Below are 16,739 nucleotides of genomic sequence, written 5' to 3'. Positions count from 1 at the left end.
TTAACTTTTTCTCAAGTTTTCTCCTAGGAGGTAATTTTTTATCTTGTATTTAAAGGGAAGGTTCAGGGAGGGAGGTAAAAAAATAAAACAATATCCACTTACCTGGGGCTTCCTCCAGCCCGTGGCAGGCAGGAGGTGCCCTCGCCGCCGCTCCGCAGGCTCCCGGTGGTCTCCGGTGGCCGACCCGACCTGGCCAGGCCGGCTGCCAGGTCGGGCTCTTCTGCGCTCCAAGGCCCGGCACTTCTGCGTCCCACGCGGGCGCGATGACTTCATCGGACGTCTGCCGGGCTGTACTGTGCAGGCGCACACCGGAGACCACCGGGAGCCTGTGGAGCGGCGGCGAGGGCACCTCCTGCCTGCCACGGGCTGGAGGAAGCCCCAGGTAAGTGGATATTGATTTTTATTTTTTTACCCTCCTCCCTGAACCTTCCCTTTAAAATAACTTTTCAGCATATTACAATTGAAAAAGTACCAAAAAGTAGTTGAAAACTACTATGACAGTTATTATTATTATTATTATTATTATTATTATTATTATTATCCTGCTTGCAGGAGATTTAACCATTTCACAACTGAGGGGTTTTACCCCTGAAACACCAGCGCGATTTTTCCCTTTCAGCGCTGCTTCCATTACTGTACTGATGTACTATGATTGGTTATTGGGGACTGGAGAGTCCCCATAACCAATCAATGTACTGCAGAGCCGGGGTGTGTGTGCGCGCGCGGGTCGCGGGGGCGCGCGATCGCGGGCTGCAAGTTTGTTTACCTTGCATTGTTTTGAATGAAGACGGCATTTGTTTGAAGCCGTCTTCATTCTACTCGCAATCGGCGAGGCTAATTGGATTTAGGAACGCTTGTTTCTAACATCCAATTAGTAACCTGCTGTGCGGGCTGGCTGGAGTGTGCGCGAGAGTTCCCCGCCCACTCCCAGCCAGTAAACAAACAAGTGCGCCTTTCTCCGTCCCTGGGGGTGAAGCGGTGCGCAGAGGGACGGAGAAATTTAGCACTGGGGGGGTGAAGTGGTTAAAATGCATTTTATTTACAAGTTGTGAAAATATCACCTGGGAGAAAAAGTGAATAAAGGCCTCCATGTCAATTCTGCATAAATGTCTGGCCACGAGAGTATCATATCCATGGCCTTCAGCGGAAAACACAAACCACTCTAATATCTTCCTGAATCCTAAACTTTACTACAAAATCCCTTTAATTTATATCGTTTCCTATTAAGACATCCCCCGAATGTAAGCCCTAGCAGTTATTTTTAGCATGCTCGAAATATAAGCCCTACCCCAAAAGTAAGCCCTAGTGTCAGTAAGTGGAAAAAGTATAGCAACTTGTTTTATTACTGGAGCCGATGGTCTTGCGGGAGAGACCATGCCTCAATTATTGGGCCAATCACTGCACTTGCTGCTATTCAGCAAAGCAATGATTGGCTCCATAACGGAGCCATCAGCTCCAGTAGACATACAAGTTGCTGTATTTCTTCCCCATAGGCTGAAGCTCGGGAACTGAGCCGCATGGAGCTGGTGATAAGAGGAAATTGCTGGGGGACATCAGAGCACACGGGGACACCAGGAGGACATGGGGTCAGCAGAAGATACAGTGGAGGACATAGGAGACACGAAACACAGGAGGACAAGGGATAGAGGAGGAGATGGGGACATAAGTGGAAACCAGTAGAACACTAAAGGCACAAGGGGGACACAAAAGTACACACGAGGTTGATCCAGCGCATACATTTGAAAAAGTCGTGGTAAAATTTGGGCACGATTTATTGGGAATAGAATTATCGATAAATAACGTTATTTGTAATGTCAAATCATTCCGATTATTATTATCATTATTATTATTATTACCGTTATTATTATTACCGTTTTAAAACAGTGAGTTGAAAACAAAAATATTATAACGTTAAATATCGTAATGTAATTCAACAATACAACTTAACCCAACCCTACTCTCACACAGAACCCTGCCCTGGTGATGCCTAACCCTAACTATACCTAACCCTACTCTGACACAGAGCCCTCCCTGTACCTATCCCTAACCCCTAGACCCCCCTGATGATGTCTAACCCTAAAACTCCCCTAGTGGTGCCTAACCCTAAAACTCCCCTGTTGGTTCCTAACCCTAACCACCCCCCTGGTGGTGCCTAACCCTAAAACTCCCCTGGTGGTACCTAACCTTAACCACGCCCCTGGTGGTGCCTAACCCTAAAACTCCCCTGGTGGTGTCTAACACTAACCACCCCCTGGTGGTGCCTAACCACTTCCCCTGCATAAACACCCTTTTACACATAAAAAGGATAATATCGTAATAATACATATTAATATTGTAATAATACATATTATTGTAAATAAATCATTACATATAATGATCTATTATCGTAATTACATCATTACACTTTTTTTATCGTAATGTCACATATATTGATATTATCCACACATATCGATATATTAGTGAAATATCGTAATAAACATACACAATATCAGACAATGAAAGTCTAGATTTATTTTCACAAACCTGTATTTATCGATCGTTTAGATACAATTTTGATATTTCGTAACGACGCCCAAACTTGTGAAAATTTGAACGACAAATTACAAAACTGATATTTAACATTGAAAAGATACCCGCGCCCAAATCTTTTGCGACTATAATTAGCTGCTCCGGATCCAGCAGAGGAAGAGGTGGCACAGTAGGGAAGGCAGGAGGACACACAGCGCAGCAACTTGTGTGTTCATAGAAATATAAGACATCCCCTGAAAATATGCCCTAGCACAACTTTTGGAGCAAAATTAATTTGACACTGGTTCTTCTTTTCAGGGAAACACGGCAGATCGCATAGTAGCTGCATAGTAGTGCATTTGTAAAATAACAAAATCAGGAAACTAAAACCACTATGGGGATGCAAAATGTAACCCCTTTTGCTTATTCCGCTACGACATAAACTAAAAACAAGGTTGGTTCATTGGTAACACCTCCACCTATGAGAAAAAATAATAACTGTCCCTAGTACTTGATAAGGACACAGATTGTGAGCCCTGCTAGGGCGGATGATGATGTGACTTGTTGGAGGCACTCTGTAATATGATGATGCTGCATTATATAAATCCATAGTAATAACAAGAACATCAAACGTTGCTTTTCTAGAATATCAGTAATGCCAGTGATGCATAATATCTTGTCTTGTACAATGTGTTGCTTCTTCTTTTAGGGCACAGAGGTGATTCCATTCCTCACATCTGTTCTGTATGACAAGACTCAGTGGGAAACACCTTATAAGTTTAACCCGAATCACTTCCTGGATGGACCTGGCAAGTTCGTACGCCGAGATGCGTTTATGCCCTTCTCAGCAGGTGTCTGTTTGTTTACAAGAAAGAGTGTGTACTTACCCTCAAGCCTCTGGCCTTTTATATGTTATGTTTTGAATGTGGCTGCTCTTATTGTCCTTTTTTGGTCCCACCAACTTGCCCCACGTGATGATCACCCACCACACCCACCACCTTGCCTAACACCATAATCCAGGGGGTCCGCACGCTCAATAGATGCAAATAAATGTTTTTTATTTACATTTCAACTGTCCATTCCAATAACCAACAAATGTTTCAGGGCCACGCACGTCCCCTTTGTCAAGGCATTCAAAATAATGGTAGCAACAATAACGTTTGTTGGTTAGTGGAATGGACATCTGAAATGTGAATAAAAAATGATTTGATCCTACTAAGTGTGCTTAGTGTTGGGCGAACACCTGGATGTTCGGGTTCGAGAAAGTTCGCCGAACATGGCCGCGATGTTCGGCATGTTCGGGCCGAACCCCGAACTCCCCGAACATCCCGCTTTTGGGGGCCCTATGGGGTCGCAGGCATAAGGGGGGAGCATGCCACGATCGCGGGGGGGTCGGAAATTCCCCCCACTAGGGATGGTCGGAAATGCCAATTTCCGATTCCGCGGTAAATCCGCATTCCGACATTGCCAAATACCGATTCCGCTTTCCGCTACCAATTTCCGCATTCCAATGCGGAATTTCCGCCGGAAATCGCGGAAATTCCGCCCGACTTTAACATCGATTTTCTCAAAAACTATAAGGTCTTTTTGAAAACTTTTTTTTGCATCTTGTTCAGGAGATCCTGCTTAATAAACCCTGACAATTTGGTGTTTCTAGGACTTAGGCTCCCTGCACACTGCAAATCCGTTTTCCGATTCCGATTCCGATTCCGTTTCCGATTCCGTTTCCGATTTTCCTTGAATACATTCAACAGAAAAACGGATCAAAAAACGCAGCATGCAGTTAAGATTAAAAATCTGAATCGGAATCGGATGTAAAAACAGATTAAAAAGCGGAATCGGAATCTGAAATGCATGCAGTGTGCAAGAGGCCTAACGGGGGCTTTGCTATTAACCGCTAAAGTCGGCGGATTTTTACTGTAATGTAAATGCAGAAAATAGGCAGATGCGGATTTTCTGCATTTTACATTACAGTAAAAATCCGCCGACTTTAGCAGTTAATAGCAAATCCCCCTTAAGTCCTAGAAACACCACATTTTCAGGGTTTATTAAGCAGAATCTCCTGAACAAGATGCAAAAAAAAGTTTTCAAAAAGACCTTATAGTTTTTGAGAAAATCGATGTTAAAGTCAGGCGGAATTTCCGCGATTTCCGGCGGAAATTTCCGCGATTTCCGGCGGAAATCCGCCTAACACACTTGCATTACCGATTTCCGCATTCCGATGCGGAAATGCAATTTCCGATCGGAATTTCGGAAATTGCATTTCCGTGGAATCCGAATGAGCATCCCTACCCCCCACCCCCTCCGCTAGCGCTTCCCCCTCTGCCCGCTTCCCCATACAAAAGTTTAATGAAGTAAAACAGTACCGGTCCGGTGGTAGTGGGTGGCTGGCAGTGGGCGGCACTGTTTAGTGAGTGACTGAGGAGGAGGAGTCCGGAGAGTGACACGTTGAGGGAGGCCGGGCAGCGGGCGGTTCAGCAGTAGTACGGTACTACTGCTGAACCGCCCGCTGCCCGGCCTCCCTCAACGCGTCACTCTCCGGACTCCTCCTCCTCAAACACTCACTAAACAGTGCCGCCCACTGCCAGCCACCCACTACCACCGGACCGGTACTGTTTTACTTCATTAAACTTTTGTATGGGGAAGCGGGCAGAGGGGGGAGCGCTAGCGGAGGGGGTGGGGGGAATTTCCGACACCCCCCGCGATTAGGGCATGCTCCCCTCTTATGCCTGCGACCCCATAGGGGGGCAGTATTCGGCCGAACAGGGCCCTGTTCGGCCCTGTTCGCGGCCATTTAGTAGTTCGGGGTGAACCCGAACTTAAAAGGCCGAACACCATCAGGTGTTCGGCCGAACTCGAACATCACCCGAACAGGGTGATGTTCTGCAGAACCCGAACAGTGGCGAACACTGTTCGCCCAACACTAAGTGTGCTGAGCCTGCGGATTATATTGTTGTTTGATTACCGTTCCAGCATCTTAAAATATTGCATGGTGTGCGACTCTCTGTACGTTCCTTGGTTGTTCCCTTGCCTAACATCATTGCTCCCTAGAGCTCTGTACTGGAGAAAATGTTAAATAGTGGCATAAAGCCTCTCTTTATGAGATAGTACACATATGTAGATGTGTGCCTGGAGTTGGAGATAAGCAATTGTATCTATCCTCCTACTCCTAAACGGGACCTTTTTTTTGTTTTAAGATATCCACGTTTTTTTAAACACTGGAAAAGTATATTAACCTCCTTAGTGGTAATCACGAGTTCAGCTCGGGGTGGAAAAAACATGCTAGAGTAACCCCGAGCTGAACTCATGGTAGCCACCGGTAGAGCTATGCAGAGCAATGCGCGCAGCGAGTGTTCTAACTCGCCTCCCGGGGGATCCCAACGTAGGCTGCCATTCCTCTTCCTCTCTTCCGAGGCTCTACCTCCCGCTGGTGAGATCACCATCTGTCGTCATGACAGCAGCAATCACACTATAGGGTTACAGCGCCACCCGGAGGACGGAGGGAAAACTGCAGCGCTGAATCCCAGGGAGGTGAGTGCTGAACTCCCTAGCAGCATGATTTTTTTTTCAGGTTTTATCATCTGAAAGCATGCAAAGAAATAGCACTGCTTTTAGACCCTAAAATCCGGAAATAATCATAACACCAAGGGGGTTAAATATTTGTGTTTCTGCCTAGTCCAACTAGGTCCCAACTGGAGAGAAATTGTCACTTGCATACCTGAATGTTAACTCTTTCAGGCAGAAAAAAAAATTGAAACGGAACACGGCCTAGTTATTTGGATGTATGGCACTGTACATACACATGTCTATCTCATCATGTCAAATGTCGACTCGGGTACACTTTAAGCATGGTTACAATACGATCACACAGGACAGGATTGCAGGCGCTTCACTGAATGCATGGCACCAACATTATCCAAATATTTTTAATTCTCAATTCCCATTGCTGAAGTTTAAATAAAAAAAATGATGTTTATGTAAACGTAGTACATGCAGCATCTTTCCTGCAAGTGTGTTAAATTAGGGGAGCACAAGTCAATTTTATAGAAAACATAGTACTACAGGTCTGTGGTTTTCTTGCAATTTCCCTATGTAACATCCACACCACACCTATGTAACATCCACACCTTTCCCTCTCATCAGAAAATTGCAATTGCAGTGTGATCCTCAACAATCACATAAAAAATTGTTCCGCAGTGCATTAAAAATGAGAGAAAAATTGGAAAATCATGATGACATCACATTTGCACCACAAAACACTGGACAAGCACCATCTAAAATCAGTAGGCTTGTAAATACTAAATAACCAAATCAATTGCGTGCAGAAAGGCCAATATACATAGTAATCACAACAACAAAAGAACAGAACTGGCCCTGAATGAACCGCACCACAAGGGTATTAGAAATCTAAACAAGCCTTTATTACATCCGTATCAAATTTTTAAAATCATAAAAACAGTTGCACAAATGGGTGTAGCCCTCATTTACACAAATGATCAACAATCAAACTGTAAATAATACACACTATCTAAATATACATGTAAGCACAGTCCCCCATGTGCTGGAGGATAAAAATGTGAACAGTGAGTGCAGTGCCAGTAACTAATAGAAGAATATCCAATGTGCATATGCACCCTGCATGAATATGCACGGGTGTGGGAAAGTGAAAATGCGAAGTGCCAAAGTGCCAGGAGGAAAAAAGCATGAAAGCTAGTGTCCAAGACAAGGAATAAGCCCAGCAGTGAATAAAGAGCAAGGTGCATGACACCGCTAGAGAAAACGTAGTGAAGGAGAGGCGACCTGCAACAAGTGAAGTGTCACCAAGAAAGAGACATCTGTGTGATGTACGCTAACCAGCAGTGGACTGTGCGGGAGGGCGTGGGCGTGCAATGCCGTCGCCATTCGCCGCAGACTGCGGCTCTGTCCAGGCCCAGCAGAAAAAATGGGCTCCAATGACCAGCAGAGGGAGGTTACATTGCAATAGTTGACTGCACTGTGTAAATTGTTATGTTTATTCTGCTGCAGTATAACCGGCTGACAGCAATAGCAAAGCTGTGTGGATTACACGTACAGAGTGTGGGTGGAGTGAAGCAATCCCATCATTGGGCTGTGAAATGGCCCCTGTAACCAGGTACATGCCATTATACTGGTTGCACAGTTTCCACCTGAATCTAATTCACTGGTGGAGCTGGTAAAAATGAGCCATGTTGCTAATGTGTTATTAATAGGTACATTCTCCCAGAAAAATCTTGTGATTGGCTTAAAATTATTGCGGGTTATCTTTTTTTTTTTTTTTTTTTTTTCCTGAAAAATTCTGCGTTCTCTGATTGGTCCAATGCTTCCGGGTTCTGTGAGTGGGCTACAATTACAGAATTGCAGTAATCGGATTTCTATGGAATTCCAATTTTTTGTTTTTACAATTTCCAATCGGAAATGCGGAAATTACAAATCCGTGGAATCCAAATGAGGATCCTTATTCGTGTGAACTAATGCCTGAGCTGGCCCGGCCTAAGGGCCCGTTTCCACTATAGCGTTACGAAATCGCCGGCGAATCACCGCAGGCAAATCGCATGCGGGTGCGATTCCGCATGCGTTTTTTGCCGCGATTTCGCATGCGATTTTCGCATAGGTAAGGCTGTATGCGATTTTAACCATGTCACTGCCTGTGTGAATTAACATGGGTACCTATGCGAAATCGCATGCGAAATCGTGGCAAAAAACGCATGGGGAAAACGCATGTGATTTCCCTATTAAATACATTGCGTGCGAGTCGCCTGCATTCCACACGCAGGCGAATTCTGAGGCCCCTACCCTGCAGATTTTTTCTGCACAGAAAAACGTGCGGGGAAACGCACAAGTGGAAACAGTCCCATCCACTTGTACTGACTGTGCGAATCCGCATGCGGGCAACGCATGCGGATTCGCGATAGTGGAAACGGGCCCTGAGGCCTCTAATCCTACAGATGACCACTTGAATGTGCTGTACTTATTTCTCATCCACTGAGACATTTGTGTAGAGCTACTAAGGTTGGAAAACCCAAGTAATCTAGCAAACGTTTCCTGTTTTGTTTAGTGGCAAAAGTTTTAAACTCTTGTCTGGACCACATTAGATTATAGTGCCGTAAATAGAGGGCACACACCTGTCTCTAACTTATTAAAAATAAGGTCTTCCTACATGAATACCAGTAGTACATGCTCACTTTTCAAAAATTGGTTACAAAGGAAACAGGAGCGTGCACCTTCCGTCCAAAGATTTATTACTGTGTGATGGCAACAGACAGTGACAACATTGCAGTCCATAAGCATAAAGCAGCACATCAGATGGTGAAAATCAATACCATATGTGAACATTCAAGTCCGGCTTACGTGTCCATCATGTGTAACTGGTACAGTGGGAAGGAGGTGGGTGGTAGGCACAGAGGTGGCGAGCGACGGCCGTTTCGCGTCTCCTGACGCTTGGTCACGCTTCGTGCCACTGAAAGAGGATGGCGTGAGGTTCCGGGGTAAAGACAGGGAACTAGTCCCGCCCCTTCAGGTCATCTCACTTCCTCCTCGTGAGAGCCCATTGTCCTGGCAACAGGGACGCCCTGGTAGGGAATCCAGCAGGGCGTAGTTGGAATCTCCGTCATCTAAGGGAGTCTCCTCTATTCACAGCAACCGCTATCGCGGTGCTGTGTTGGGTCTGGGCTGTGCGTTCTCCTCACGGCCAGTGCTCAAATAAGGCACACCTGCCGCGAACGCCAACACCTATAAAATGCCCAGGTTCCTGGACCACCTCCTGCGTCCCCTTTTGAAGGGAGTACCGTCCTTTTTGAAGGACACCCTTGAGGTGTTACGCCTGGTGGAACATGCCACGTGGTTTCCTGGCGACAGGCTGGCCACGATTGACGTGGTCAGCCTGTATAGCCGGATCCCACATGAGTTGGGTATCGCCGCGGTCAGACGATATTTACTTCGTACTAACAAGGATGCGAGGTACGTAGACTACATCCTTGAATGTCTTTCTTTTGTATTGACGCATAATGCGTTTATGTTTGACCGCGACTGGTACCAGCAGGTATCAGGGACGGCCATGGGGACCCCCGTGGCATGCTCCTATGCAAATTTATTTCTGGGGGCGTGGGAGGAGTCTTATGTGCTTTTGGACACAAACCCGTTCCGTGAGCGCATCAGACGCTGGTCCAGGTACGTGGACGACATCCTGGTGGTGTGGTCGGGGACAGAGGGGGAATTTGCAGAATGTATGCGATATCTCAACATGAATCAGGTGAATATGCAATTCACCCATGAGATCAGTGAGCAGGAGATGGCCTTCCTGGATGTGAAGCTTGTGGTGGAAGGTGACCGTTTACTCACCAAAGGATACAGAAAGGATACGGCCACCAACTCTATATTACATGCGCAGAGCTTCCATCCAGGATCAGTCATTGAGGCTATTCCCTACGGGCAGTACCTTAGACTAAAACGCAATAATGCCAGAGAGTGCGATTTTGAAGTACAGGCGGATGAGCTCACTGCTAGGTTTCTAAAACGAGGCTACGATCGGGACCTCTTGAAAAAATCAAGAAATAAAGCAAAAAAACAAATGAGAAGGGCCCTATTGGCCCCTAAAGAAAAGATTGAGAAAGGGCCTGACAGAATCACGTTTACTTTTGATTTTTCACCGATGGCAGATCGTATTAGAAAGACCATATATTCAAATTGGTCTATGGTCAAGAGAGACCCCGACCTGATTAAAATTGCAAAAGAGGCCCCAAGAGTGGCCTTTAGGCGAGCTCCCACACTCGGCAATATTTTAACCAGCAGTGAGTTCGTTTCGCCTAAAAATAAAGACTGGCTGAATGCTTCCCTGCCCTGGGGTAACCATAGATGTGGCCGGTGCAAATGGTGTGAAAGGCTGATTACCTAGAAAAATATTCGAGTAGGGAGAGAATGGTTGCCAGTGAAAGAATTTTTTACTTGCCAAACGAATTTTGTAGTATATGTTCTGATCTGTCCTTGCAACCGGTTCTACATCGGACAGACAACTAGGTCGATGAAGACAAGATTTGGAGAACATATTGGGTCAATTAAATCGGGTAAAGGGTGCACACGCCTGATTGAACATATGAGAAATGATCATGGTGCGGATAGATTTAATTTAAAGTTTGCAGCTTTGGAGAAACAAGATATACCCCAAAGAGGGGGAGACACAGAGAGACTACTGTTAAGGAGAGAAACGAGATTGATCTTGCGATTGGAAGCAATGGGGCCATTAGGGCTTAATGACAAAACAGAGTTGTCCTGTATGCTAGACCCTTAAATGAACCCTGTTGGTTATAGATAATAGACATATGCCTTTTTATGAACTAGGCAAACCTGATGTATAGTATAACTAGTAAGAACCTACTGATAAGCCAATGAGTATAAAAATATATTATATCCCTGTTAAATACTTATGATAGAGGAGTGTTGGAGAGTCATGTAGTTTGTCACCGCAAGGGTGTAACTTTTTAGGGGGGAATGGGTTTGTTATTATTTATGAGCATTTAAAATTAAAATGATTGTGATTTGTAACATTGATTATACAATCAGCCGATGGCTGGGATTAAAATATATGGTCCCATAACACGTACACTTTTGTATTTCCCCTGATTTCCATATTAATGCGGAATGAGTACCCTTGCGGTGACTTAGACAGGCTCCCCTCCACACCCCTTTTGAATTAGGAACCCCGCCAGTGTCCTTACGTTTGTAGCAATATTTGTTTATAGGCCATAGAATAATTTCCCCGTTCACGTGATTTTAATGGCACTATCACTAATTTCACGTTTTGAGTCACCCAAACCCGGTTTGTCCTGATGGCGGTGGCACCCGCAGGGGATCTAGCGGACTCTCCTGGTTTGCATAAATTTTGGTATTTAACTTTTGCGTGGTCCCTGGGCATTTTATAGGCGTTGGCGTTCGCGGCAGGTGTGCCTTTTTTGAGCACTGGCCGTAAGGAGAACGCACAGCCCAGACCCAACACAGCACCGCGATAGCGGTTGCTGTGAATAGAGGAGACTCCCTTAGATGACGGAGATTCCAACTCCGCCCTGCTGGATTCCCTACCAGGGCGTCCCTGTTGCCAGGACAACGGGCTCTCACGAGGAGGAAGTGAGATGACCGGAAGGGGTGGGACTAGTTCCCTGTCTTTACCCCGGAACCTCACGCCATCCTCTTTCAGTGGCACGAAGCGTGACCAAGCGTCAGGAGACGCGGAACGGCCGTCGCTCGCCACCTCTGTGCCTACCACCCACCTCCTTCCCACTGTACCAGTTACATATGATGGACACGTAAGCCGGACATGAATGTTCACATATGGTATTGATTTTCACCATCTGATGTGCTGCTTTATGCTTATGGACTGCAATGTTGTCACTGTCTGTTGCCATCACACAGTAAAAAATCTTTGGACGGAAGGTGCACGCTCCTGTTTCCTTTATAACCAATTCATGAATTGTTTCTTCTTGCATTTAGAAGTGCAGCTCACTGGACAGTGAGAGTGGTGCTCGTGTTGCTTACTCACTTGAAGGGATGTGCCACACCTTACAGCTTTGTTCTACCTAACTACACTTTTCAAAAATGTTTGCTATATTTAATAATGACCCAGGCAAGGATTGCAACTTTGGCAAACTAATAGCAGTTTTCAATAAATCCGGTCCAAGTTTTTGGATTACTAATATTCTTTAAGCTTGTCCAACTTTAGTTTTGGTACAAAACCCAATGTGTTAACTTGGGGGACACCTACCTATCACAGGGGAAGGGGGTTGCAGTAAATACATAATAGATAAATTGTAAGTAGGCTGGAGAAAGCAAGACCTTTCCTTCTGTTGAGGAAATAAGACTGATTGTTTAAAGTTCCTCCTGCTTTCTCCGTAGGAAGACGAGCTTGCGTTGGAGAAGGTTTAGCCAGAATGGCACTTTTCATATTCTTTACTGAACTTCTGCAAGCCTTCACTTTCCACCCACCTCCAGGAGTGTCCAGAGAAGAGATAAGCCTGAAGCCTGGCATTGGATTCAGTTCGGTCCCTTTACCATACTTGGTGTGTGCCAAGCTCAACAACTAGTCCAAGCAACAACTGGGAAGCACTTCATTTTTTATTATTACACATTTTTGTTATATACTCAAAGTATAACTCTAGCCATTACCTTTGCACCCAAACTCAAGAAGTTTTGAATCAAGATGATACCATTGATTGGCTAACTTAGGGTTAAATAAAAAGTAAGCTTGCAGCTAATAAGCCTTCTTTGGACTTAGTTCCTGCATTATTGACAAGATTTTAAAATACATAGCTTATATACACACTGGACATTCAGAGGAGAAACATTCTTTTGCAAACAAACAAGTAAATGCCATTAGATGCCTTAATTACAACTTCAGGAATGCTATCTAATTTATGACAAATAGATAAGACCCCTAGTTTGCTAAAAACCTCACATACCACAGGCTCTGGGAGATGGGAAGACATTATGAATCCAGAGTTCATGATTTTACCATTTATATAAATGCCACCATTCTTTATTTTTTCAACTTTGTATTTCGTTTGCTGGGAAGATGGGCTAAGAGAGGATGTTGCTAGATTAACCACTTCACCCCCAGGGGTTTTTACTTTAATGGACCAGAGCAATTTTCACCTGTCGACGCTCTTCCCTTTCATCGCCAATAACTTTTTCACTACTTATAACAACAAAATAATCGATACCTTGTTTTTTTTCGCCACAAATTAAGCTTTTTCGAGGTGATATTTTCTTTCAGTAATTACTTTACTTTCTATGCATTTTAAAGGTAAAAAACAAGGGAAAAAATTGAAAAATACACTATTTCTTCAATTCCATGCCCCATTGTTTTAAAATAAACAATACTACCGTACATAAAACCCATACATTGTATCTGCCTATTGTCCTGGTTATCACAATATTTAAATGATGTCCCTTGTATAAAGTATGATAACAATATAATATTTGGAAATAAAGGTGTATTTTTTTCAATGTTGTGGTTTTCGTTTTCTCATTGCACACTACCAATAATTACAAGCCCTTATTAGCAACAATAAGAGTAATACACCTTCATGGCATACTTATTTAAAAAGACTCCCTAAGGTAACTACTTATGTATTCTCTTTTCAATTCTGTGACTTCCGCGACCAGGGCCGTGCAGGCTCTGTGATCAGTGACTGGCTCTGTCGCCGGAATCAAAACTAGGCCACAGTGGAGGACTGGAGGATTGTTCCAGGATGTCGTGGACACAGGACGGCTACAGGGGGCTGATAGAAGCCCCAGGTAAGTGAAACTTTTTTAGTTTAGTTAGGGTTCCCTTTAGGCTAGACATGTTTGTGCGTGTTTTTCTGCAGATGGCAAAATGTGCACAATTCTACAGAGCCAACAGAGATCCGACCCCAGTCGGTCTCCCGGGGTCCCCTCTGTACCAGCCTGGCAAGGTCGGTGGCTATTGCGCCTGCACGCAGCTGTGCTGCTCGCATTCACGTTCCCGTCACCAGGAGCAGCACTTCTGCACCTGCGCAGAACGCTTCCGTTGACAGGAGTGTGACTGCGAGCAGCGCAACCACGTGCTCCCGTAGGCGGAGTAGCTGCCAACCTCGCCAGGTCGACAGCTGCTACTGAGGGGACCCTGGGTGACCCGCTGAGAGCAGCGCTGCGGCAGAAGACACACAAACTACCAGGGGCTGGAGGAAGCCCCAGGTAAGTAGATATTTTCTTAAAAAAAAACCTGTGATGTTTCCTTTAAAGTGGATGTGTGGGTGCGCATGCACGTGTGGGTGCAGGTGCGCACGTGTGCACAAGCGGCGGAAACGCTGGACATTTTAAAATGTCTGCTGGTTCATTAAGAGGGACCAATAGGACATTTTACTACTACTTGCAGTGCAGTAGTAGTTAAGACGTACCTAAACCAATTACTGAAAAAGAGATTCAATTATCTGGGGCTTCTCCCAGCCCCCTGCAGCCGTCCTGTCCTACACCGGTCCTTTACATTTCCTTCAAAGAAGAACCCCAAAGAGTGATTATAAGGCCTTATAGCCTGGGTCCCTGTCAATTTGGTAAGCCTGTGAATTACAGTGGTGGGCACAGTTGGAGAGTTTCCATGAGGTCATTTGTCCCGGATCTTGAAGATTGGTTTCAAAGTGAGCCATAGATACAAGCTGACCAGGGAAAATGAGCTCATAAGCTCCTTTGGTCAAATATTACCCAGAAAAGTAGTCCCCTTTGCCAAAAAACTGGTGAGACCTGAACTTGAGGCTCTTGTTTGCCTATGACATTGTGTAACTCTGTCCATAAGTACTGCATGTAACAGAAACTCTAGCATGTCATCTGATACAGCAAAATCTGCCTGACAATGAAGAGCTCCCTCTGCAATAACATAACATTATGTTCTTTCTGAAAGCTGCTGTGAGATGAATACAGTTGTTCAGGTTGTGTGACTTGTGTCATATAGAATGAGTGGGTGGGTGCTAATGGGTTAAATAATGTTGTTCAGGTTGTGTCATAGAATGGGTGGGTACTAATAGGTTAAAGAGAAATCGTAACCAAAAATTGAACTTCATCCCAATCAGAAGCTGATTCCCCCTGTCCCGTAAGAAATCTATTCCTTTTCTCCAAGGGATCATCAGGGGGCTCTGTATGGCTAATTTTGTGGTGAACCCCAACCACACTGTGATGTCAGCACCTCATAGCTCTGAGGTCTTGACATCACACTGTGGAAGCCTTGTTGCATTGTGGGAAATAACAGCTGTTTCCAACTGCAAAAAAAGCAAGCAGCATATCCTTCCAGAGACATCACCTGCCAGCAGTAAAAATGTCATCATGTGATAAATGTCAGAATGTAAATCGGGGAGAGGAAAATATTTTACAATGAGCAAACACTGACTGCTTAATTTTTAGAATAATTATGTATAAATGATTTACTTTTTGTATTACATTATTTTCACTGGAGTTCCTCTTTAAACATATAATTGCTGGAATAGCTAAAGATCTTACTTAATTTGAAGAAGCCAGATCAAAGTATAAAAATGCAAAAATAAGCGAATTGCTTAATAACAGAGACCAGGTTCTTCCTTTGACATATTGACAGATTTTTTCAAGCCGTTAAAGTGAAATTCCATTTATCTTGAAAGAATGGCAAACTACTTTAGTTCAGCTCTGTATACTGCAAGAGTTAGGGCTCTTTCACACTGAGGCAGTGGCGTGTGTTTGCCGCACCCCACTGACGTGGGAGGGGGGGGGCGGTGTACGCGACGCGACCTAGTGGACAGTGTCATGCGCAGCGGGTTATGGGGGGGGGGCTGGGGTGCGGTGGCATAGCTAGCATAGTTGCCCTAGTATAGGGAGTATAGTGACCCCAGTATAGCTAGTATAGTGCCCCAGTATAGCTAGTATAGTGCCCAGCATGTAGCTAGTATAGTGCCCCAGTATGTAGCTAGTATAGTGCCCCATTATATAGCTACGGTAGTATAGTGCCCAGTATATAGCTAGTATAGTGACCAGTATATAGCTAGTATAGTAGTATAGTGCCCAGTATATAGCTAGTATAGTGCCCAGTATATAGATAGTATAGTGCCCAGTATATAGCTAGTATAGTGCCCAGTATATAGCTAGTATAGTGCCCAGTATATAGCTAGTATAGTGCCCCAGTATGTAGCTAGTATAGTGCCCAGTATATAGCTAGTATAGTGACCAGTATATAGCTAGTATAGTAGTATAGTGTCCAGTATATAGCTAGTATAGTGCCTAGTATATAGATAGTATAGTGCCCAGTATATAGCTAGTATAGTGCCCAGTATATAGCTAGTATAGTGCCCCATTATATAGCTAGTATAGTGCCTAGCATATAGCTAGTATAGTGACCAGTATATAGCTAGTATAGTGCCCAGTATATAGCTAGTATAGTGCCCCATTATATAGCTAGTATAGTGCCTAGCATATAGCTAGTATAGTGACCAGTATATAGCTAGTATAGTGCCCAGTATATAGCTAGTATAGTGACCAGTATATAGCTAGTATAGTAGTATAGTGCCCAGTATATAGCTAGTATAGTACCCACTTTATAGCTAGTATAGTGCCCAGTATATAGCTAGTATAGTGCCCAGCATATAGCTAGTATAGTGCCCAGTATATAGCTAGTATAGTACCCAGTATAGCGCCCTAGTATGGGTAGGTGGTGCCCCGCCGCCGCTCCTGTTACCTTATGAGTGGGC

General features: G+C 44.6%; 1 protein-coding gene across 1 annotated transcript in view; it reads left to right on the top strand.

Moving 5' to 3' along the window:
* Positions 1-13,518, top strand: part of LOC137524543 (cytochrome P450 2K1-like) — a 51,360-nt gene extending 37,842 nt beyond the window's left edge. Inside the window, exons 8-9 of the mRNA XM_068244530.1 lie at positions 3,218-3,359; positions 12,409-13,518. Of these exons, the coding sequence (XP_068100631.1) occupies positions 3,218-3,359; positions 12,409-12,596 (330 nt within the window). The 3' untranslated portion in view covers positions 12,597-13,518. The remainder of the gene's footprint in view (positions 1-3,217; positions 3,360-12,408) is intronic.
* The last annotated feature ends 3,221 nt before the right edge of the window (positions 13,519-16,739 follow it).

Source organism: Hyperolius riggenbachi, chromosome 7 (assembly GCF_040937935.1).
Source record: "Hyperolius riggenbachi isolate aHypRig1 chromosome 7, aHypRig1.pri, whole genome shotgun sequence".
Lineage (NCBI taxonomy): Eukaryota > Metazoa > Chordata > Amphibia > Anura > Hyperoliidae > Hyperolius > Hyperolius riggenbachi.
The sequence above is the reverse complement of the archived record's forward strand: the minus strand, read 5'-3'. Positions and strand labels throughout refer to the sequence as shown.